General features: G+C 38.5%; 1 protein-coding gene across 1 annotated transcript in view; it reads right to left on the reverse strand.

Moving 5' to 3' along the window:
• The window catches only part of KIF4A (kinesin family member 4A), a 115,430-nt gene extending 89,590 nt beyond the window's left edge, over positions 1–25,840 (reverse strand). Inside the window, exons 1-6 of the mRNA XM_021680348.2 lie at positions 25,705–25,840; positions 25,480–25,594; positions 22,141–22,331; positions 20,672–20,764; positions 18,410–18,576; positions 18,076–18,170 (exon numbers count right to left, since the gene is read on the reverse strand). Coding sequence (XP_021536023.1) covers positions 18,076–18,170; positions 18,410–18,576; positions 20,672–20,764; positions 22,141–22,331; positions 25,480–25,594; positions 25,705–25,824 — 781 coding nt within the window. The 5' untranslated portion in view covers positions 25,825–25,840. The remainder of the gene's footprint in view (positions 1–18,075; positions 18,171–18,409; positions 18,577–20,671; positions 20,765–22,140; positions 22,332–25,479; positions 25,595–25,704) is intronic.
• Positions 25,841–25,908: the final 68 nt, after the last annotated feature.

Genomic DNA, 25,908 nt, shown 5'->3' on the forward strand with positions numbered 1-25,908 from the left:
TGTGGCCAAAAAACCACAGAAAAAGGTGATCAACCCTTTTAGTCCCTGAAGTAATGAAAATGAAAACCACTATGAGGTTTATCACTCCACACTCACTAGACTGGCAAAAATTTTAAATTCTGACCAGTGTTGGGGAATGTGGAGCTACAAGGACTTTCATACCTTGGAACACTTTGTAAGACAGTTGGGTGTGTACCCTATGACCCAGTAGCTTTTTTTTTTTTTTTTTTTAAGATTTTATTTATTTATTTATTTATTTGAGAGAGAGAGAGAGCACATGAGAGGGGGGAGGGTCAGAGGGAGAAGCAGGCTCCTCGCTGAGCAGGGAGCCCGAAGCGGGACTCGATCCCGGGACTCCAGGATCATGACCTGAGCCGAAGGCAGTCGCTTAACCAACTGAGCCACCCAGGCGCCCTGACCCAGTAGCTTTATTTCTCAGTATTTACCCCAGAAAATCCTTTTAAAAAATATTTTATTTAAATTCAAGTTAGTTAACATATAGTGTATTATTAGTTTCAGTGGTAGAATTTAGTGATTCATCAGTGGCATATAACACCCAGTGCCCTCCTTAATGCCCATCACCCAGTTACCCCGTCCCCCCACCCACCTTCCCTCCAGCAACTCTCAGTCTATTCCGTATCGTTAAGAGTCTCTCATGGTTTGCCTCCCTCTTTGTTTATTTATTTATTTTAAAATATTTTGATTATTTACTTGACAGAGAGAGAGAGAGAGCACAAGCAGGGGGAGCGGCAGGCAGAGGGAGAAGCAGGCTCCCCGCTGAGCAGGGAGCCCGTCGTGGGACCCTGGGATCATGACCTGAGCCGAATGGAGCTGCTTAACCGACTGAGCCACCCAGGCACCCCTCCCTCTCTGTTTCTATCTTATTTTCTTTTTCCTTCCCTTCCCCTATGTTCATCAGTTTGTTTCTTACCCCAGAAAATTCTTACACATATGCATCAAGGTATATAAACAAGAATGTTCATAAGGACGTTGTTAATAATACCCCTAAACTGGAAACAAATGAACTCTCCATCAACAGTAGAAAGAATAAATAGTGGTATAGTCATATAATGGAATACTATACTGAATTGGAAATACAGGAACCACAACTATATGCAACATAGATGAATCTCTCACACACAACGTTGAACGGAAGATGTAACACACAGATGATTACAAAGAGCATGATTCCATTTATATAAAGTTTAAAAATAGAACAAAACTATGCTACTTAGATATTTATACAAAGGTGGCACTACCATCAAGGAAAGCAAGGGAATTCCCATCACAAAAGTCAGGAGTGGTTACCTCTAGAGGCAAGGGAGGAGGTCATGACCCGACAGGGGTATACACACAGGTGCTGGAAATCTTTTGTTTTTCAACCTCCGTGGTACTTACATGACTGTGCACTTTATCATTATTTATTAAACTATATACATGATCTATGCAATTTTCTGTACGTATCCTGTATCTCATCAAAAAATGTAACTAAGAGTGAATCACATGTGTTGCTAAGCAGTGTTAACTTTTCTGAGGAGCTTGGCTCTAAAGGGAAGGAGATAGGGTAGCAGTTACAGGAGGATTCAGGAATGAAGGAATTTGGGTGCATATGTTCACCAAAATACATATACAAGAATATTCATAGCAGCACTATTCATAACAGCCCCAAACTGGAAAATACCCAAATGTTCATCCAACAGTAGGAAGGATAAATAAGCTGTGGTATAGTCACCAATAGAATATGCATAGTGATGAAAATGAATGAACTACAACTACATGCAATAATATGGATTAGTCTCAGAAGCATAATGTTGAGTCAGGGTTACTAGATTTAGCAAAAAGAAAAAAATACAGGACATCCAGTTAAATTTGAATTTTAGATAAATGAATCATTTTGCATGGAACATACTTATATTAAAAATGATTCATCGTTTATCTGAAATTCAAATTTAACTGGCCACCTTATATTTTCTCTGGTGACCTTATATCGAATGAAAGAAGTCAGTCACAAAGGTTACCCTCTGGGGAAGCTAGAGACTGGAAGCTGCATAAGTGGTACTTCTGGGATGCTTGTAATATTGTTTCTTCATCACCACTTATTCCTCAAACTGTATAATTATGATTTGGGCATTTTTTCTGTATGTATATTATACTTCAGTTGAATAATCTATGTCATCCATCTGTAACTTATTTATAATCTATCTGGCAGTGATCTGAATATGTTTTATATTCAAAATCACAACAAAAAATAGAGATAATCTTAACAAGAAATGTACAGCACCCACACTGACTAAAGGGAGCGAAATACTTTGAATGGGTGATTTAATCCAGAATATAAATGGTCTATAAATATACAAGTATGTTCAACTTCACTAATAACTACAGAAATGAAAAGGAGATGCCATTTTTCACTTATCAAATTGGTAAAAATACTTAGAGAAGTTAGAAAACTTTAGAAAAATGAATAATCTCATGCCTTCACGGGAATTTGATAGTATATTTTAAAGACTTAGATGGAGTTTGGGAAGATGGTAGGTTAAAGATATCCCCGAATCCCTTCTAGTCCCAAATCTGATCCATCCACTCTGTTCTTGAGCCCAGCAGGTGTGCTGGAATCAGCCAAGAGAATGAAGGCACAGGATGGGTCTGAGACCTGATAGCAAGGGGGGTGATGCAGAGTTTTTGTTCTCTGGAAGAGACGAGGACTCTGAGCCAAGGGCTTAGGGTCTGATGTAGTAGAGCCAAGGCAGAAAGATGGGAACATGGCTTCTGGTGAAGGCTTGGCCTGCAGGACTCTATGAGTTCCTGTCGAAATTGTCGGTATTGTCTGTGTGAGTATGCCAGGTTTCTCTGGATCTGAAAATGCTGAGAAGAAACTGAGGAGCTGGGTTGCGTCCTCCCCATCTTGAGATAAAGGCAGCACCAAGGAACAAGAGTGCAGAGAGGCTTCCTCTTGATACCTCCCCAGGGTGCGAGCAGCTTGCTGACAGCACGCCTGCCGCTACAGTACTGGTCATGGGCAGAAACCACTGGGCCTTGGCCGCTCGCACAGCTGCTAGGGCTTAAGGCACTTGAGCCTCAGTGAACAGACACAAGAAACTAACAATCCACAGAAGGGGACCCCGAAGCCAAAGAGAGGCCAAGTGGAACACTTTCAGCAAACGGAGTTGCTGAAAGAAACAAACAATTCAAGCTTAAAAAAGATCTCCCTCAGAGATTAAAGCACAGCATAAAAAAGACTTTTTGGAACTAAAAGAATTACATACTGCTTACCAAAACCAGTAGCAATTATCATTCCAAATATTAAAACACTAAAACCATTCCAATTCAAATCAGAAACTAGATCATCCTGAAGAAAGCAACTTTACAAGCCCACGGTGTATCCTTCAACATCCTTCTCCTTTCTAATGAACAAAAAGTAAGAGAATTAATAAGAGGAATAAATATTGGCAAAGATCATTTTCTTCTTACTAGTATGATTTTATACTATGAAAACCCCTGACTCCAGTTAAAAGAAACTTAGAACCGAGCTACATGTATCAGGATGAATTGATCTCACAAACGTAACACTGAGCAAAAACGAAAAACAAAACACCAGTGACAAAAGAACACCTACATTATGAAACAACTTATGAAAAGTTTAGAAAAAGCAAAACGCCACTGCATATTGCTAAGGGATACAAGAATACGTAAATGAATGGATGGTAGTTAAAGTCACTCCCCCACCTGCCTGATGCAACCTTACCACTCGAATGACACGGCTCTGGCAAAGATTACCAAAAATCTCAATGGCCAAATCCACCCCTCTCTTCTCAGTCCTCACCTTATGTGACCACTCTGAAGCATCGGACGCAGGTGACAACCCCTCTTTCCTAGAAACTCTTACTTTGGTTTTTACGCTACTACTATTCTCCTGTGCCTCTTCAACCCCTTTAATTGGCTCATTTACTCCTGACTAATATTTAGTGTCGCCTGTCTTATTATCTAGTCTTTCTCTACACAACTCTCCCTGGGCAAACTCACCCACACATTCCAAATATTTATCTCCAGCCCAGATGTTGGTTCTTTTTTTTTTTTTAAGTTTTATTTATTGGGGCGCCTGGGTGGCTCAGTTGGTTAAGCATCTGCCTTCAGCTCAGGTCATCTCAGGGTCCTGGGATCAAGCCCCGTGTTGCGCTCTCTGCTCAGCAGGGAGTCTGCTTCTCTCACTCCCTCTTTGCTCTCTCTCTCTTTTTTTTTAAGATTTTATTTATTTATTTTTTTGTCAGAGAGAGACACAGCGAGAGCAGGAACGCAAGCAGGGGGAGTGGGAGAGGGAGAAGCAGGCTTCCCGCCGAGCAGGGAGCCCTATGCGGAGCTCGATCCCAGGACCTTGGGATCATGACCTGAGCCGAAGGCAGACGCTTAACGACTGAGCCACCCAGGCACCCCTCTCTCTCTCTCTCTTAAATAAATAATAAAACCTTTTTGTAAGAGTTTTATTTATTTATGTAATCTCTATACCCAATGTGGGGCTTGAACTCATGACCCCAAGATCAAGAGTCACATGCTCTTCTTACGGAGCTAGCCGGGCACCCCCCAGATGTTGCTTCTAAGCTCTAGTTCTGAATTTCCCATTTCCTCCCAGACTTTTCTAAAATGCATTTCAAATCTGACATGTCCAAAACCAAACTTACTATCTTTCTGCAGTCTGCTCCCTATAGACCTAGGTCTTGTTTTCTTGCTAATTTCCTTCAGCATCTCCCACTTGATCTAAGGTCATGATTTTGTCATAAACTTCTTTGCCTCACAAATCAAATCTACTTGAGTACACTGCCTTCCTCTACCCCCAGTAATGCAATAAGCAACAAAATTCTGATGGGCCATATCCACCCTCTGAAAATATCCAAGAGGGGCTAGCAACTATCTTAGCTCTCGGTAGTTAGAAAATGATTCCCTGCAACAGTGAGGAGCTTGGCTTTTGGACTGATATTTTGTTAACTAAAGAAAACTTAATTCTGCTGGGACAAGTCACACCCTGTAAGCCTCTTCCACTCTCAAAATCTACCTCAAATGTTGACAAGTACCCTGGCCAGCTCCTAGGGTTCTTAGTTCAGTTGGGCTTGTCTATAAATACCAGTAAGGCCCCTATCCTCCTTATTAACCACCATCCAGAGCAAGGGAAACATAGAAGATGGAATCGATAATTATTAAAAGGCTACTATATAACTGGAATTATAATGCTTATTTTACACATATGAGTTCACTTAATTCTCACATCTCTGTGGGGGTATATATTCAAATCCTATTTTACAAATGAAGAAATTGAAGCTTTATAGCTAAAATGGGTAACTCAGAATGTGGACGCGAAACTCTAATGCAAATGAATGAAAATCCTTTGAGAGCCCCTAAAAGTCTTTGAAGATGCTGCCAAGTGACAAGCTACCAACCACCCATGAATCTATCACTGGTGGACTGGAAACTGCAAAATTCTTGAGAGATTGAAAGCAGATGTATAAGAGTAACAGAAGAAAAAAATATACAGGAGAGAACCACTGTGAAAAGTGGCACCAATACTAGGGGTAGTGCAGACTTGAAGGTAGTGGATTCAGCAAACAGGAGGGAGCCTTGGGATAGGAGTCCATGGTAATTGGTAGGAGTAGGTCCCTGGCCTGGTAGCCAATGACATGGCGGGAATAAGTCCAAACACAAACATGAAAATATGCAGAAGAAAACCTTTTGTTAAAAGAGAACATCGGATCCGGTATGAATGAATGAATGGATGAATGAAATCAAGCTCCATGACTTCTATAAGGGATGCAAAAAGACATACCAGGTAAGGGCTAACAAAAAGAAGGTAAGTGAAAAAGTATTAATCAGATAAAATAGATATAATCCTCTGAGAAGATACATCCGTGATACTTTATGCAGCTAGCAACATAGCTTCAAGATATATAACTGTAATGACACTGTAGAGTGACAGATGGTAACTACACTTATCAGGGTGAGCACCAAGTAACGTAAAACTTTGTAAAAAAGTCACTGAATCACTATGTTGTACACCTGAACCTAATATAACATTGTACGTCAACTATGCTTCAATAATAAAAACGTAATAGCTGCAAAAAATGTGTATATAATGCATAAAAATCCATATATATAATGCATAAATAAAGAAATACAAGGAGAAATTGACAAATCCTTGGTCATACTGTCACAAAATAACATACTAAGTAAATAACAAGAAAGAACATGAAAGAGCTGAATAATATAATTAAAGAGTTTATCTCATAGGCAGATATAGAACTACATACCCAACAAAAAACATACTTTTTTCAAATGTACATGGACTATTAACAAAGACCAAACAAGAATCAGGACAAATTTCAAAAAGAAGAAATCATACATATTCATTGATCATAATGCAATAAATCAGAAATAAACAACAATAGGATACATAAAAACACCTTCTACATAACTCTCAGGTTAAAGGAAAAATGAAAAAGGAAATATCTAATTTAGAAATTAATAGAGGACTATTTCTCAAAATTATAAGATTATATCCGGTGGTACTGAGAGGAAAATGTATAGTTTTAAATGTATCTTTTTAGATAAGAACAACTGAAAACAAATGAGCTATGCTACCAAAAGAGAAATAATCAAATGGCATATTCAAATAAAAGAAAAAAATCAATCCTGAATGTAACTTAGCCTCTAGATCCAGTTACCAATTTGTAGGAAATACAGAGGAACAAGAAACATGTTAAAACTACCTGGGGATATGCAATTAGCAAAATTCAGACTACAAGAAATTCTGTAAGACAACCTGATTTCTTCAATAAATAAATTATAGAAGTTGAGGGGTAAGGAGAGATGGAGGAAGTATCTACAGATTAAAAGAGACTGAAAAGAACCTATCAAGTAATAGCAAAGTGTGGACTTTGCTCCTGATCCAAATAAATAGATCCTGATCCAAATAAATAAAATCAATGAGACTATTGGAAATGTGAACACTGACTAGATATTTGATGATGTTCAGGAATTATTAATAATTTTTAGGTGATTATATTCTTAAAAGTTCTTTTTTTTCCAAATACAAACTGAAATTAAAATATATATATATATATCTGGGATTTGCTTCAAAATAATATCGGAGGGAGAAAGTGGTTAGGATACAGATGAAACAAGACTCGTCATAAATTTGTCATTGTCGAAACTGTATGACAGGTATTTGGGGATTCATTATACCATCTTGACCTCTTGAAAAGCTTTAAAAAAAAAAAAGAGAGAAGAACAAAGCTTTCAACTCAGGAAGCAATACAATGAATGTAACAAAACAACTTAGGAGGAAGTCATTAATAGAGAGTAAAAAAACAAAATACAAAAAAAGGAGAGTTAATAAACAAATCTGTCAAATGTGGTAGAAAAAATAGAGAAGATACATAATAATCGATGAACTAAAAGTAGAGACATAATTACAGATATGGGGATTAAAAATATACAGTAAATCTATATGCAAAATTATGCCAATAAATTTGACAATCTAGACAAAGTGAATAATTCTCTAAGAAAATATAAATTATCAAAACTGGTCCCAGATATAGAGAACCTAATATCCAAGAAACTTTCAAAGAGAATTCCCATGTTATATAAACTGTATCAGAGCATAGAAAAAAATCAAAAGCTTCCTTCCCGACTCATTTTATACAGTTGGCAAAACCTTCAAACCGAAACTGGACAAGGGGAGCACACATAGAAAACAAGTTATAGGCCACTATCTCATACGAACATATATGTAAATGTCCTAAATTGAAAACTAGTACATGAAACTCAGCAATGCACAGAAAGAATAATTTATCATGGTCAATAGGGGATGATTCAGTGATAGAAAAGTTATTTTTACAATTCACTCTAACAATAGGTTAAAAGAAGAAAAACTACATGATCATTAATTCCCAATCAATGATAAAACTCAACACTCATTTCTTATTTTAAAAATATGTACTTCTGGGGCACCTGGGTGGCTCAGTCGGTGAAGCAACTGCCTTCGGCTCAGGTGATGGTCCCGGGGTCCTGGGATCGAGTCCTGCATCAGGCTCCCCCTGCTCTGCGGGGAGTCTGCATCTCCCTCTGCCTGCCACTCTCCCCTGCTTGTGTGCACTCTCTCTCTTTCTCTGTGTCAAATAAATAAATAAAATCTTAAAAAAAATATGTACTTCTGGGGCGCGTAGGTGGCTCAGTCGGTTAAGCGTCTGCCTTCAGCTCAAGTCATGATCCTGGGGCCCTGGGGTCGAGCCCCGCATCAGGCTCCCTGCTCAGTGGGGAGTCTGCTTCTCCCTCTGCCTCCCCCTGCTTGTGCTCATGCTCTCTCTCTCAAATAAATAAATAAATAAAATCATTTAAAAAATAAAAAAACTGAAAACATGTACTTCTTAGCAAACTAGGAATAAAAAGTCACTTCCTTAACTTGATAAAGGATATCTGCCAGAACGGTAGTGATAATTAAAGGTGAAACACTAGCAACATTATGGCTCGAGTAAAAACAGAAAAAAATGAGAATGGCTACTCTCACTGGTACTATTCAATCTTGTACTGAAAAAAGAAATAAGGTATAAATGTTAGGAAGAGGCCAAAGTGTCTACTTGCAAATAATATGAATATCCACCTAGAAAATCCAAATGATGAGACACTAAGAAAGCGTGGTGCCTGGGTGGATCAGTCAGAGCGTCTGACTCTTGGTTTTGGCTCAGGTCATGAACTCAGGCCTGCACCTGGCTGTGCAATCGGTGGGAAGTCTGCTTGAGATTCTCTCTCTCTCTCTCTCCCTCTGCCCCTGCCCCCACTTGCGTGCTCTCTCTCTAAAATAAATAAATAAATCTTAAAAAAAAAGAAACTAAGAAAGCAATTCAGCAATGTGCCAAGATACAAGATCAAAATTTGAAAAATAATACTTTCCCTAGACAGAATTAGAAAATAAAATAGAGGGGCACCTGGGTGGCTCAGTCAGTTAAGCGTCTGACTCTTTTTTTTTTTTTTTTAAAGATTTTATTTATTTATTTGAGAGAGAGAGAATGAGAGACAGAGAGCATGAGAGGGAGGAGGGTCAGAGGGAGAAGCAGACTCCCTGCCAAGCAGGGAGCCCGATGCGGGACTCGATCCCGGGACCCCAGGATCATGACCTGAGCCAAAGGCAGTCGCTTAACCAACTGAGCCACCCAGGCGCCCGCGTCTGACTCTTGATTTAGGTTCAGGTCATGATTTCAGGGTCGTGAGATTGAGCCCCACATCAGGCTCTATGCTGGGCGTGGAGCCTGCTTGAGATTCTCTCTATCCCTCTCTCTCTGCCCCCCCACCCTCACTCGCACTCAAGCTCAATCTCTCTTAAAAAAAGAAAATCAATTTTTTAAAAAAATAAAATGAAAAAGAGGTATTCAAAATAGCAACACAAACTATAATATGCCAGAATATGCCTACCAAGACAGGTGGTGTAAGAATTATACCAAGAAACCTGCAAAAGCTTACTGAAAGACATGAAAGACTTGAGTAAATATGGAGAGATCATGCTCCTGGATGGGCAGGCACAATTCTCAAGTTAATCTATACTTTGAATTCAGAATTTATATAATTTGTATTTTGTAATTTTTCATAGAACTTGACAACCTGATTCTAAAACTCATCTGGAAGAGAAAGTAATCAAAACGGTTCTGATAAAAGAAAAGTGAGGAGAAATTTGCCCTTCCAGAGATGAAAATATACTATAAACTACATCTATTAAAGGGTTTGAGAATAAACAGATACACTAATAGGGCAGAATAGAGTCCAGAAATAGACCCACACATATCATCAACTCAATACACAACAATACTAAGTCAAGTCAGTGGCTACAGGGCCTTCTTTTTAATAAATGGTGCTAGAACAACTGCATATCCATGTGAAGTTGGGGAAATGATCTTCAACCCCTATCTCACTTTATAACCAAAAACTAATTCAAGATAGATTACAGAACTATGTAAAAGCTAACACTGTAAAGCTTCAAGCAGGAAACATAAGAGATTATCTTCATGACTTTGGGTAGGCAAAGATTTCATGGACAAGACTCCAAGTGCTCTAAGCATTAATGAAAAGAAATGGTAAACTGGACTTCATAAAAATTAAAATTTCTGCTCATCAAAAGCCATCATGAAAAAGACAAGCCACAGACTGTAAAAAAATATTTGTAACATACATTATCTGACACTTCAATCCAGAATATATAAAGAACTCCCACAAATCATCAATAAAAAGACGAATACTTCAATTTGTTAAAATGGGCAAAAGACTTGAATGGACACTTCAAAAAAGAAGATACATGAATAGATAGTAAGTAAGAGGCTCAACACTATCATCTTTGAAATGTAAATTAAAACCATGATGAGATGCCATTTGACACCCACTCTAATGTTTCTAAGACATCTTTTTTTAAAGAAGATTTTATTTATTCATATGAGAGAGAGAGAGAGAAACAAGTGGAGGGGTAGAAGGAGAGGGAGAAGCAGACTCTCCACTGAGCAGGGAGCCTGATGTGGGACTTGATCCTGGTACTTGGAGATCGTGACCTGAGCCAAAGGCTGACGCTTAACTGACTGAGCCACCCATGTGCCCCGACATCTTTGAAGATATGATAAGCTGGAACTCTCATACATTGCTGGGATATGAAATGGTACAAACTATGTTAGAGAATTATTAGGCACTTTCTTAAAAAGTTAAGCATACATCTACCTCCTCTACTCTGACGTATTTTCCCAAGAGAAATGGAAACATATATTAACAAAAAGACCTGTACATGAATGTTCAAGGCAGCCTATTCATAATAGCTAAAAACTGGAAATAACCCAAATTTCTATCTACAGGAGAATGGAAAAACAAGTAGTGGTATAATCATATAATGGAATATTACTCAGCAACACAGAGGAACACATTATTAATCAAAGCAAGAACATGGACAAATCTCAAAAAAAACCCCCAAAAACCCTAACCACATTATGCTAAACAAAACAAAAGAAGCCAGACACATAAAAATTTATGATTCCATTAATATGAAGTCTAAGAACATGCAAAATTAACCTATGGTGACAGAAGTCAGAAAGAAAGTGGTTGCTTAAGGTGGAATGTGGGTAGGGTGGATTGACTGGAAAGGGGTACAAGGGAACTTTGTGGGGTAGATGGAAATGTTCCATATCATGTTTTGGGTGATAGTTACACCCAAACTGGGTGATAAGTACATATACAACTATCAGAACTCAACAAACTGAACATTTAAACTATGTGTGTTTTATTGCATATACATTTTACCTCAAGAAAAAAAATAGGAAAACACACACACATAAAACATAAATGAAAAGATTACAAAATTAAAAAATGAGACTGAGAAAAAATATATGTAATATACATAACAAGGTATTAATAGCTAGAATATATAAACAACTTCTAAAATCAACAAAAATACAATTTGAACGAAAAAAATAAGCAAAGGGTATGAACAGGCAATTCACAGAAATGGAAAGAGAAATGGCCAATAACATGAAAAAATGCTCAGTTTCACAAGTAATTGGAGGAAATACAATTTTTTTAAATAACATGCAATGTTCAAGATAGAAATAAAAAAGGTCAATAATATCTAATATTGTCAACAGTACAGGGAAACATTCTCATATAGTGAGGTGGCATGCATACTGGGACAGACATTTTAGAGAACAATATTTAGCAGTATTTAAAATCTCAAATGTGTGTGCCCTTCACCCTAGCAATTCCTCTACCCGGTATGTAATCTAGAGAATACTCTCAAGTATGTATCACATACAAGGCTATTGACTAAGGCATCATTTTACAATAGCTAGAAACCGGACAACCTAAATGTCATTCAAAACAGGAATAAATAAACAAGGTAGACTTTGTACACTGTGGAGTCCTATATAGCACTCATAAAAATGAGGCAGATTTATACAGTGGTACAAAAAAATTTCAAAGATATTATTTTTAAAACATTTTTTTAAAGATTTTTATTTATTTGATAGAGTACAAGTAGGCAGAATGGCAGGCAGAGGGAGAGGGAGAAGCAGGTTCCATGCTAAGCAGAGAGCCCGAGGCAGGGCTTGATCCCAGGACCCTGGGACCATGACCTGAGCCAAAGGCAGACACTTAACCAAGTGAGCCACCCAGGCGCCCCTCAAAGATATATTATTAGGAGACAAAAGTTGGTTGAAAAATAGTATGCTGATGATAGCATTTGTCTTTAAAAACAATAGGGAAATACCAGGTTAAAAAAAAACAGGCAGGTGAAAGTGGTTACACCTAGATTAGGATTGGGAGGGAAATCAAGGCGGGGGGTGGGGATGTGGGGGGGCATGATTTATCTTCGTCTGCATTGCTTGTGTTTTATATTAGGAATTTATTCATGTATTACTTGTATAATTCAAAGGGAGTAAATGAATTTAGCAATACCAAAATTTTAAAGGCATATAACAAATATATTACTACATGTACATGCACACTTATGTATAGAAAAATATCTGGTGATGATACACACCACACTTAATAGCCACAGTTAAACAAGAGCCTGCTTGGAAACTTAAAAGGAAGGATGTGGGGAATGAAGTGTCCACAGGAGGCTTTAAAAAGCTCTGATATATTTCTGGAAATCTAGAAAGCTGTGTGCATGCTCAGGAAAGACCTAAAAATGTCAGGAAAGACCTAAAAAGCCCTTATCTTGCACCCCCTGGCTGACGCTGAGGCCCTGTTCAAGAAGTGAAGACTAAGATAGAGTTGTAAAGAGCCTGAGTGTTAGAGACAAGCCCCAACACATAACACAGAGCCCTAGGCAAATGCAGAAGAGTTACAGTTCAAGGCATTTAAGGAAGTCTGAGACAAATGATTAGCTAACCACTAAAGTAACTAAGCACACACTTCTGTGACTGCACACTACTGGGAATTATAGAATTAGTCCGAGAAAGTCACTAAACATACAAAGACAACAAGTTAGGTTTATTCTAGGAATACGAGATTGGTTTAACATCCAAAAATCAATTAATGCAATAAACCGAATCAACAGGGGCACCTGAGTGGCTCAGTTGGTTAAGCGACTGCCTTCGGCTCAGGTCATGATCCTGGAGTCCCAGGATCAAGTCCCACATAGGGCTCCCTGCTCAGCGGGGAGTCTGCTTCTCCCTCTGACCCTCCCCCCTCTCATGCTCACCCTCTCTCTCTCTCAAATCAATCTTTAAAAAAAATAAACCGAATCAACAGAATAATGAACAATAAAAAACAATAATGTGATCATGTCAACAGATGGTGAAAAATCATTTGACAAACTCAAGATAAACACACTCAACAAACTAGGTATAGATAGAAATTCCTCATCCTGGTAGGGGCATCTATGAAAACCCCATAGCTAACATCATACTTAATAGTAAAAGACTGAATGCTTTTCCCCTAAACTCAGGAACAAGACAACAATATCCATTCTCACCATTTCCATTCAGCATTGTCCTGGAGGTTCTAGCCAGGACAATTAGGCAAGAAAAGGAAATAAAGGCATCCAGACCAATAAGGAAGAAGGAAAACTATCTCTGTTACAGATGACATGAACTTGTATACAGAAATCCTAAAGAATCCATTAAAAACCTATTAGAACTGACAAGCAAGTTCAGCTAGGTTGCAGACACAAGATCATTATACAAAGCTCAATAAACAATTTGAAAATGAAATTCAGAAAACAATTCCATTTACAACAGCATTGAAAAGAATAAAGTATTTAGGAATAAATGTAACAAAAGAAGTGTAAAACGTATACACTGAAAATTAAAAAAATTATTCAAAGATATTTAAGAGGACCTAAATAAACAGAAAGACATTTGAGGGGCACCTGAGTGGTTCAGTAGGTTAAGCGGCTGCCTTTCGGCTCAGGTCATGATCCCAGGGTCGTGGGATTGAGCCCCGTGTCAGGCTCCTTGCTCAGCCGGGAGTCTGCTTCTCCCTCTCCCTCTGCCTGCCACTCTGCCTACTTGTGCTCTCTATCTCTCTGTCAAATAAATAAATAAAATCTTAAAAAAAAAGACATTTGATTTTTGTGAATTGGAAGACTGAATGTTATGATGGCAATACTTCTTCAACTGATATAGAGATTCAACACAACCCCTATGAAAATCCCAGCTGGCTTCTTCGCAGAAAATGACAAGCTGATCCTAACATTCATACGGAAATGCAAGGGACCCAGAATAGCCAAAACAATCTTGAAAAAGAACCATGTTGGAGCACTCACACTTCCTGATTTCAAAACTTACTACAAAGCTATGGCAATCAAGACAGTGTGGTACCAGCATAAGGATAGACATACAGATCAATGGAATAGAATTGAGAGTTCAATTGCTTCTTGACAAAGATGCTAAGACAATTCAGCGGGAAAGAATAGTCTTTTCAACAAACGATGTGGGGATAACTATCTACATGCCAAAGACTGAACTTTGGACTGCCACTTCACACCATATACTAAAATTAACTCAAAATGGATCAAAGACTTAAATGCAGCATCTAAAACCATAAAGCTCTTAGAAGAAAACAGAAGCATAAATCTTTGTGACCTTGGATTAGGCATTTTCCATAGGTATGACACCAAACACATAAGCAACAAGAGAAAAAAACTAGATGAATGGACTTCATCAAAATTTTTAAAATTGCGTGCTTCAAAGGATACCATCAATAAGTGAAAACACAGGGCACCTGGGTGGCTCAGATGGTTAAGCGTCTGCCTTCGGCTCAGGTCATGATCCCAGGGTCCTGGGATCGAGTCCCACATTGGGCTCCCTGCTCAGTGGGGAGCCTGCTTCTCCCTCTGCCTCTCTCTCTCTCTCTGTCTCTTATGAATAAATAAATAAAATCTTTTAAAAAAATAAAAAAAATAAGTGAAAACACAACCCAAAGAATGGGAGAAAACATTTGCAAAGCATATACCTGATAAGGGGTTAGTATCCAGAATGTATAAAGAACATACATAACTCAACCATAAAAAAGATAAATAACTCAATTAAAAAACAGGCAAAGAATCTGAATGAACATTTTTCTAAAAAGATACACAAATTGCTGATAAGCACACGAAACAATGCTCAACATCATTAGCCACTGGGGAAATGCAAACCAAAACCACAATGAGGTATCACTTTACACCCACTAGGATGGCTCCCATTAAAAACATAATAAAAGTAAGAATATGGGAAAATTAGAATCCTAATTTTAGAATTAGAATTCTAAGGATAACAATCCTGATAATGTTAAAGTGGTGCAGTTGCTGTGAAAAACAATCTGGCAGTTCTTCAAAAAGTTAAACACAGAGTTACCATATGATCCAGCAATTCCACTCCTAGGTATATACCCGAGAGAAATGAAAACAGATGTCTACTTAAAAATTTGTACAGCAATGCTCATAGCAGCATTATTCCTAATAACCCAAAGTGGAAGCAACCCAAATGTCCATCAATGGACAAATATATATTAATAAGTATTGATAATGAACGTGTAATAATAATATATTAATATATTCATGTAGTAGAATATTATTCGGCGATAAAAAGGAATGAAGTACTGATACGTGCTACACAACATGGATGAGCCTTGAAAACACCGTTAAAGTGAAATAAGCCAGTCACAAAAGACCATATATCATATGACTAGATGTGTATGAAATGTCCAGAACAGGCAAATCTGTAGAGACAGAAAAAGCATTAGTCACAGATAGGTGGGGCCGAGGGTGTGGCAGAAGGAGGTTGAGGAAAAATAGGGAATGACTTCTAATGTGTGCAGGTTTTCTTTTTGGGTGACGAAAACATTCTAAAATTTACTGTGGTGATACACAACTTTGTGAATATACTCAAAAATTACCAAATTGTACAGTTTAAAAGGGTAAATTTTATGGTGTATTAGTTACATCTTAATTAAAAAAAAAAAAAAGAAACTTAAAAGTTACCATATGACCCAGCCAGCAATTGCATAATTAGGTGTATACCTAAAGGGAAATTACAACATTTGTCTACACAAAAACTTATACACAGATGCTCACAGAGCAATATTCAAAATAGCGAAATTGGATACAACTGATGAATGGACAAACATTCATACAAACATACAGCTGATGAATGGACAAACATTCAAAACGTATATCCACACAATGGAATATGATTCAGCATTCAAAGGGAACGAAGTGTTGCTACACACTACAACACGGATGATCCTTGAAAACCTTATGCTGAGTGAAACAAACCAGTCACAAAAGACCACGTATTGTACGATTATACCTATATAAAATACAGGTCATGGTTGCCTAGGGCTAGAGAAGGGGCTAGGAGTGCGGAGTGACTGCTAAATGATATGGAGGGTGAGTTTCTTTTTGAAGGTGATAAACATGATCTAAAATTAGATTGTGGTACTGGTTGCACAACTCTGTGAGTATATCCACGGAAGTGTACAGTTTAAATGGGTGTACAGTTTAAACGGGTGAATTTTATGGTATGTGAATTATATCTCAATAAAGCTGTTAAAAAAAACTCAGAACTGTAAACCTAAAAAAAGAGGCACAAGAACCTTTAAAAATAGTATTAAGAAGGCTAAATCTCACAGCGCAAACACAGAACAAAAAGGGCACTTTCAAATACATTCAGAACAAAAAGCTGAATGAGCAAGAACTAGGTCTCTGCCCTGTGCTAGCAGTATAATAATGATATGTGACAGAGGTAAAATTCCTCAATTACTATTTTTGCTCCTGCATTCTCAGTTTCCAAGAGGGAAGTGCAGCCCAATATGAGTAAAGAGGTAGTAAGTGAGAACTCGACTCCTTTAACAGGAGTTCAAATATCTTGGAGCAGATGAATTATAGCCAAGGAAATGGAGAGTACTTTCAAATGAGAATGCTGAAGCTATGTCAGCGATCTTTGAGGGATCACAGAGAAAGATGTTCCAGAAGACTGGGCAGATGTAATTTCAATTTTCAAAAAAAAAAAAAAAAAGAAGAAGAAGAAGAAATAGAAGTTAATTCCATAAATTACAGACCGGTAAGTTTGATATAAGTCTTCTAGATTATGGGATGGATGATCACAGGGATGGCTTGCAAGAACCTAGAAACGGAAGAATAAGCACTAGAAGCCAGCTTGAAGTCACTAAGAAGAAATCAATTTAGGCTAATCCTTATTTCTTTTTTGTAACGTCATTAAACTGGTAGCTAAGAGAAATATGGCAGACTTCGTATATCTGAACTTTAGCAAGGCATTTAGCAAAATCTTTTACGAGATCTTTAAGCACAAAATTGAGAAATAGGTACTGGTTGTTAACTTTTGTTAGATTAATAATCACTTGAAAGATCATTCCCAAAGCATGCAGATTACCAGGCCACTATCATGCTAGACTAAGGTCTCTAATAGCAATCACCATGGGGTTCTTCTAGCCTTAGGAGCTTCATCGTTTATATCCAACAGCTTAAATGAAGATATGGAAACCATGCTGATGAGGTTTATAAGTGACAATATCTGAGAAGGATAGTGAATACTTGAGATGACAGAATCAGGAGACCGATTTTAATCATAAGTAGTTGGGGATAAAACCAAGCCAAACCAAACAAAAATAAAACTTGCCTGGACCAGATGAAATCAAACCAAGGGCCAGATCCAAATCTCATACCTAAATTAGAAAATGAGTGCAAGGGAAAGAAACAGGTTTTCACTATTTCTGATATCAGCCGTGAACTTGAATTGTAGCTACTGTTAGAATATGACCTCAAATATTTCTGTCAAGACACCAACGACACAATAAGAGTACTAGAAGTTTTCATCTACAAGTGTGGCCTTAAGCTCTCTCACCCTCTTTCAAATATATTTTTTTTTTTTTTTAAGATTTTATTTATTTGCGAGAAAGAGAATGAGAGACAGAGAACATGAGAGGGAGGAGGGTCAGAGGGAGAAGCAGACTCCCCACCGAGCAGGGAGCCCGATGTGGGACTTGATCCCGGGACTCCAGGATCATGACCTGAGCCGAAGGCAGTCGCTTAACCAACTGAGCCACCCAGGCGCCCCATCTCACCCTCTTTCAGACGGTCCCCTTCAGCCTTGGTTTTCTTCTGTCTTTCTGATCCAGCAAGGTCTACAAGATGCAGCTTGGAGCGAAAGCTGCTAGTCCTGTGATGACAAGAAGACACAAATGAGAACGGCACGTGAGCTTGAGGGTGGCTGAGTGTCAAAGCCGACCTGCTGGCTCTGGTTTTCTTTCAAGTCAGTCAAAATGGCTCCACTGGTTACCAGTGCTCAGGGTACTGATGGCCGATGATTTGTCAAACGCACTGAAGAAGCAACTTAATATTCAACTTTGGTAGAACTGTTAACAATCTTGACTCTTTAAACTGTGAACTGCAACTTACTTGTCAGTCTTCCTTCTTTGCTCTATGGAGATTGTAAAGATGGCATGAGATCGGGATGACTGGGAGTTCATAGCTGTGGAGGCCACAGTCCTACAGTTGTTGCCCTGCTCCAAACAGGAAACAGTGTCCAGGGCGACTACAACAGTCTTCTCAGTGAGTCCCACAATCTAATTCAGAGAAAAAAAAAAAAAAAATGCCCTTAGGATTCTGCTTTACATACTTCATCAGAGATAGAAGGACTGGTAGGTTAAAAAATAATGCTTTAAGGGGCACCTGGGTGGCTCAGTCGTTAAGTGTCTGCCTTCTGCTCAGGTCGTGATCCCGGGGTCCTGGGATCGAGCCCCGCATCAGGCTCCCTGCTCGGCGGGAAGCCTGCTTCTCCCTCTCCCACTCCCCCTGCTTGTGTTCCCTCTCTCGCTATATCTCTCTCTGTCAAATAAATAAATTAAAAAAATTTTTTTAAAAATAATGCTTTGATGTTCCAATAGAACCTCAATAAATAGGACAGTTATGGTGATAAGGACTGTTTTAACTAACTCTATGATCACAGCAAACCAAGGTCCCTAATCTCCCCTAGGGACTTCCAAAACAAGGGTACCAGACAACACTAGAGCTAGAAGAGATCTCTAGATTTTAGGATAGAGCAACGGATAGGTGCCCTCTGGGGAGCTCCCAAGTGAAGGTAAGCTTTGGCCCCAAGAACAGCAAGGGCAACACAAATACTTACAGTATTTCTCTTTGCTACTTTCTCCATGTGACCCTGTGCCCCTCCCTATACCTCTGACCGGTTTTAGACTTCATTTTCACTACGGGAAACAGCAGGAAAACAGGGTCCTACGCTTGGTACTGTATCTACCCAAGATAATTTGTACACGTTAAAATCTCTTGGAGCCTCTGGAGATTGAACTAGATGATTATGAAGACCCTGCTAGCCCAAATATGCTATTGTTTTATTACTCCATAGCTCCCAGATCTACATCTGTGGCCCTAATTTCTAGTCCTTCATTTCTAATTGCCTGCCACTTATACTTTGTAAACAGTGAATTATAAACCAAACTCATCTTCCCTCCACCAGCACCGATTCTCTCCACTTCTGTTAATATCTCTATGCGCAAAACCTCAGATTCACCTTCAATTCCTCTCCTCCCATTTCGCCATACCTCATCTGTCACCAACTCCTAGCCATTTTTCTTTTGAATCCATTGCTTCCTTTTCCTTTCCACATCTACCTGCCTCTTCCAGGCCGATCTTGCTTCATGCCTGAAGAAGAAGGCAAAGTTTCTCCAACTGGCCTTCCTCATCCCAGTCTGTCTCCTTTTCAAGCCACTTGTGTTTAGTCTTCCTAAAATCCTGCTTCTGAAAATGTCACCAAATTACTAAGTTCTGTGCTAGATAATGAGGATCCGAGGAGATTTTAAGACACTCTCCTAACGTCCAGCAGCTAACACAGTTGGAAAGAGATACGCATAAGATAAAAACTTGGTAAAAGTGGCCATGGCAGTCTCGCTTATATACTGTCCACAGGGATGGAACACATGAAGCTTTAGCCTGGCTTCATAACCTGGTCCTAACACATCTATTACTTCTCAACCCAGAGCCTCGAATCCAGACAGACTGGTCTAGTCTTACTAACCCAAGGAGTATATTTTCTGCTTAAGCTACTCCTTACACAAGAATACCCTCACTTCTTTTCTCTCTACTTATATTCCATCTATCCCACCTGAAGAGTTTTCACAAACTTGTCCTTACCCACCCCGATTTAAATCAAACATACTTTTTTGTATTGAAAATTGTACCTCAAATAATGCTTGGGATTTAATTCCTGCCTTGGCATGGGGCATATAAAAGACCTTGGAACTGGGTCAAGACCTGGCTCAGTACCAACATTCTTTCTGGTGATAGCATGCATTTTGCCCAGGTTTCTTATCCCCACTATCCAAATTGTCTTCCTGTATTCCAAGTTTATCAGGCTTTTTTTTTTTTTTTAAGATTTATAAATATATTTATAGAACTCTATAAATAATGAATAAATATTTAGTTGATATTAGCATTCCTTCCACAGGGAACAGGAAGATGATAAAACTCCCTTCCCCACAAGAGCTCCCATCTAGGAATTCTAGATTAACAAGGGAAATTAGGATCACACGAAATCTGAAAGACTGAGATGTCAGTAGCCATTTAAAACCACAGTGGCAAATAAAAGGGATGTGAACTTTAGCAGTGGCCAACATTTTTCAGTAACAACAAATGAGACAAACACACCTTTATGCCTTCTTTAGGATCCTCTCGTATATTTATTTGAGAGGCTTTCTCACGAGATGGGCATAGAAGATCCAAGATTTCTTCGTTGTAAATCTGGTATTGTTAAAAATGAAGTGGTAAAAACAAGATGTTAACAGTGGTAATCTTGGGGTGGTGGGATCATAGGTGATTTTTAAAATTCTTTGTGACTTTCTGTATTAAAAAATAGTTTACAACATATTATTTTTATAATTAAGAAAAGGCCTTTAATCTCACATGTAACCGCTTGATACTTACAAGAATGAATTCACATATTCATTGTAACAAAATTGAGACTGCTCTCCTAGGACAGTTTCTTGGGAATAGCAGACACAATGAAAAGTTACCTGAGTGCCCAAATTCAGTTCTTTGATGGTACCATAACAGCATCATCTTCCCTGATTTTGCTACAGTGTTTAAGTAACGGGTCCTCAGTGGAGGGTGGAAATGGGAAGCACATGGGAGAAGTGGCAACCAATATTTAAACCACCAGAACTTTAAGTATTTAGAACAGTGTTTAGCACAGAGCAAGCACCATATTTGTTTGCTATTATTGCTGTTGCTGCAATTTAACCTACCAGGTTCTTAAGTAATTTTTACATTTGATTACCTGACCGTAACTGGGTTAATCAAGAGATTCAAGAAGGCTAAATCCTAATGATGTTTAACTCCCTGCCTTCCAACTCTATACCTCCAATACCTATTAATGTATTAAGGTTCAACTCCAGGAAGGAGTATTCAGATACAATATATAATTTCATGCTTACATTATATAAGTTTAATCATTGCTCATTAAAGATATCACTGCTATGGAACCAACTAGCTAGTTTCCCAAAACCCATAAATTTCCTGAACATGTGCTTGAGGTCACGAGGTTAGATATAACTGGTCAATCCAGTTGTACAGTGACATTCACTAGAATGAAAACCACACAAGGGTAGGGATTTTTATGTTTTGTTCACGGATATATTCCAAGTACCTAGAGCAGGCCCTGTAACACAGTAGGTATTCAATAACATCTGTTGAATAAACACATTCTATCATCACACAGCTCAATACTTCACCCATTTTTTATAACATTCTTCCTGAAGTAGAAGCATTATCACTCAGGCCTCAAAACAGTAAAGGAAAATCAAATATTTTTCTGCAGACGCTACAGGGAATCAGCAGCAGAGGCCAAACTGGAATTAAAGAACTCCTATCATCTTTTTATGCGGCAATGCCAACTCCTCCAACAATCAGATTAAACAGACTATTCTGACAAGAAAAGAACTGGGCAGGAGCCAGCTCCAACTGAGCCAGTAAATTTTCTCTATCAATTTATTAAAATGTAATTTACTAAAAATGCAATTTACTAATTTGAGTCATGCCAGGAAAAAACTCAATTTGGATTTATTTTTTCTATCCAAAGATACATTTGAATTCAGTATAATTAAAGATAAATCATTTACCTCTAAGTATGACACTTTCAGAGTAAATTCGATGTCACTCTTTTTATCAATTTCTTTGAAGAGCAATTGTATTACCCTAGGAATGACCCCAACTGTTGGTTCATTCTCTTGCTCTGCGGTGTATGCACCTCCCATTGAATAGGTTTTTCCAGAGCCAGTCTGCCCATAGGCCAGGACGGTTGCATTGTATCCTGGCAAAATAGAAATCACATGCATAGTGGTACTCAAATATTTTCATCCAATCAATATACACCATTTCCTTCAGCAATTACTTGCAACAAAATTGAGACTGCTCTCTTAAGACAGGGGTCTCTTAGGAATAGCAGACACAGAGAAAACTCATATGCATGCCAGGATTTTGCATTTCTCCAAACCAGCAAAGAAGAAAAATACCAGCCCCAGAATGTGTGCCCCTCTTCATTGCCCTTAAAAGCTAGGAAGTAAAACACTTAAAGATAAGACTGAGATAATGAACGTGGCCAACTCACTGCCAAAAAGCCATTCAGAGCTTTATAATTCTACTTTTAGCAATTCTAAATTATGGGAATTAAATGAAAGTCTTAGAAGTTGCATAAATAGAAGGGATTCCAACATATATGTTTTTGATGACCAGTCTTCATCTGAAAAGGCAACAAAGTTGATTTTTACGATCAGTGAAAGCATCCACTCCTTATCTAAACTCTCAGACTGCATCTGGACCATATTATCAGGCTCCTTGGCACTTTTTTTTTCTTTTTAAAAGAACTTGTTTGTCTAAATGAAGACCTTCCTTGATATTCTGAAAGATCATAAGATGTTACATCAAGATTTTCACTGTAATAAATAGCTAGTATCACCTGGCATGACCATGAGGCAAAAGAATAATATCCCATAATCTTCTACAATACCACAGATATGTGTACATAGTAATAACTGGGGAAACCAAGTTTCAGTACTTTCCCCAAAATATTCAGGGCTCTCTGGTATTGGGAATTCAGAGTACAAGAGGATGATGTTGAAAATATTGGCTGTGTCTTTGCAACTGAGAGCAATGTTAACCAAACATATATATTGGAATCACTATCTACTTCATATTCCTCTAAAGACTATAATTTAATTCTCAGATTCCCAAGTTAAGATAAAAGTATAGAACTATAGTGCTCTTACTGAGCTGTGAAGCAACATTCTGAGGAAGATGACCAGATAATGAAGGGTCTGGAAACCATACTGTTTCCAGAATAGCTGAAGGAGATAGGGATGGTTAATTAGAAGAGACTTAGGCAGAATCACATAATTGTCTTCCAAATGTGTAAATAGGAAAAAGATTAACTTTATAGTGGAGAAGCCTGGCAGATAACACTGTAATCGAATAATCAAAATGAACATCAGCAGTAATGAAACAAATCATCATGTGCTGGCGATAGGATTCAATGGGAAGAATACAGCATCATTTCTGTGATATTCCTGGTACAGATATACAACCTGAATCCAATCATAAGTAAACATCAGACAAACCAAAATTGATAAACAGTTTACAAAACAACTGGTCTTTAAGAGTCAGGATCACAAAAAAAAAAAAAAAAAAGACTGAAAAAACTTTAGAATGAAAGAGACTATAAAGAGACAGCACAACTAAATATAACAAGTGCTTTTGAACCAGATTCTTTTACTCTAAAGGATGTTATTGGGACAACTGGTGAAACCTGAACAAAGTCTGAGGACTAGATGGTAGTAATGTAGCAATGCTAATTTCATGATTTTGATGCTTATATGCTTATACTGTAGTTATGTAGGAGGAAGTCCTTGAGTGTGGCAAATATACACTAAAGTATTCAGGAGGCATCAGGTCAACAATCCATCTCAAATGATTCAGGAAAAAAGTTTTTTATGCTGTTCTTGCAACATTTCTCTAAGTTTGACATTATTGCTTTAATATTTTAAAAGTTTGAAACAAAGTGTTCAGTGTGTCCTGAGCCATAACATCATTTTAAAAAGTGGGAAAAATATGTGAATTTGCCTAGAGGGATGAACTAACATCACTGGGTAGAAATTATAGGGAAGCAAATTTCTTCTCTATATAATCTAGTGCAATTGGAGTTGTCCAAAATTCAATCAATGGGACCACCTTGTGAGTCAGTGAGTTCCCTATCAAAGGAAAAAAAATTTAAATAGACGCTGGAAGTTCACTTAGAGATATTGCTGGAAAGCATTTTTCTTTCGATGCAAAGTAAGACTACATAATGTACAAATGTGTCTTTTATCTTTAAGGGACTGGTGTGCCGTGGTTCAACTTCTTTTACATAGACCTCTGCTTTGAATCCTGAATAACCTCTGTACTGGAATAACAATAATTAAACATCTCTCAGGCACTGCTCCCTTCTTTAGAACGCTACTATACTGCTATGGTCTTCAACAACACTAAAGTCTTAGCTTCTTCAACAAAGATTATTAACTGGTCAGAGTACTCAGGGGTTTTAGGAAATATTCTTCTTCACCTAAAAGAATTCTATTCATCATCCAAGATCTCGCTCAAAGGTTCCCCATGCTGTGAAATTCACCCCTAATCCCCCAAGCAGAGTTAGTGCCATCCTTTTGGTTTTCATAACACTTGGAAAGCAGTGCTACTTCTATAGCAGGACTTACTCTATTGTGTATTTTTAACTTTTAAAATATTTTTTTCTTTTTTTTTAAAGATTTTATTTATTTATTTGACAGAGAGAGACACAGCGAGAGAGGGAACACAAGCAGGGAGAGCGGGAGAGGAAGAAGCAGGCTTCCCGCGGAGCAGGGAGCCCGATGCGGGGCTCGATCCCAGGACCCTGGGATCATGACCTGAGCCGAAGGCAGACGCTTAACGGCTGAGCCGCCCAGGCGCCCCTAAAATATTTTTTCTTAAAGATAAGTGCAAAAAGGTTAAAATTTTTTATGTACTTAAAATTATGTATGTAGTCATCTACTACCACTCCCACTCCTGGACTTTGAACTCCTCCAGGGCATGGAAGCTATGTAACTTTTCTCTGAATCCTCAACAGGCTTCAGAGTACCTGGGCCTTAAGTAGGTTGGCAAACTGATCATCTTCAGCACCCATGAAAGAGCTTAGAACTGAATGAAGTTCCAGGACAAACCAACAAAAATATATATACAAGTCAAAGATGGGCTGAACCACAGAAAGCAAATACAGTATAAAACTAGCATCAAGGGTACGGATGTTTGCAAATGATACTGAGTTAGTTCCCAGGCTGTGGGTTCTTTGAAGGCAGGACTCATGTTTCATCTATTCCCCTATTTGCAGCACCCATGTACAGTGGCTGACACAAAACATATGCTCGAGAACCGGTGGAAGAATTAAATAGCCTTACCTTTAAATATGCCTTTTATGAGTGGTGCTACTGCTGTATTGAAGACCTCTTCCTGTTCCGTAGAGGGGTCAAACACAAAATCGTAGGTAAAGGATTTGTCAGTACCAAGCACCACCTAGAGAAGGCAAGGGACAAGGAGTAAGAAAACTTGAAAGGCGAGACCACGCCCCTCACTGCCATTTGGCCCCAGCTGTTCAGAGGCAGGCCCAGGACTCTCGTACACACCTGAGGCTCCCCGGGTACGAAGGAAAGGCACATCTGGCAGCCCTCACTAATCTCTTTGGGGACCAGAGGGCGACATCGCAGTGCCACTCTTACAGGAATTCCCTTCACCTCTTCCTTCATGATCCTATCGCAGCACCGTCTCTGCGGGGGGGGGGGGGGGGGGAAAAAAAATCACCTTCTAGATAATTGGGGGGGTGGGGGGGG

Source organism: Neomonachus schauinslandi, chromosome X (assembly GCF_002201575.2).
Source record: "Neomonachus schauinslandi chromosome X, ASM220157v2, whole genome shotgun sequence".
Classification (NCBI taxonomy): Eukaryota; Metazoa; Chordata; class Mammalia; order Carnivora; family Phocidae; genus Neomonachus; species Neomonachus schauinslandi.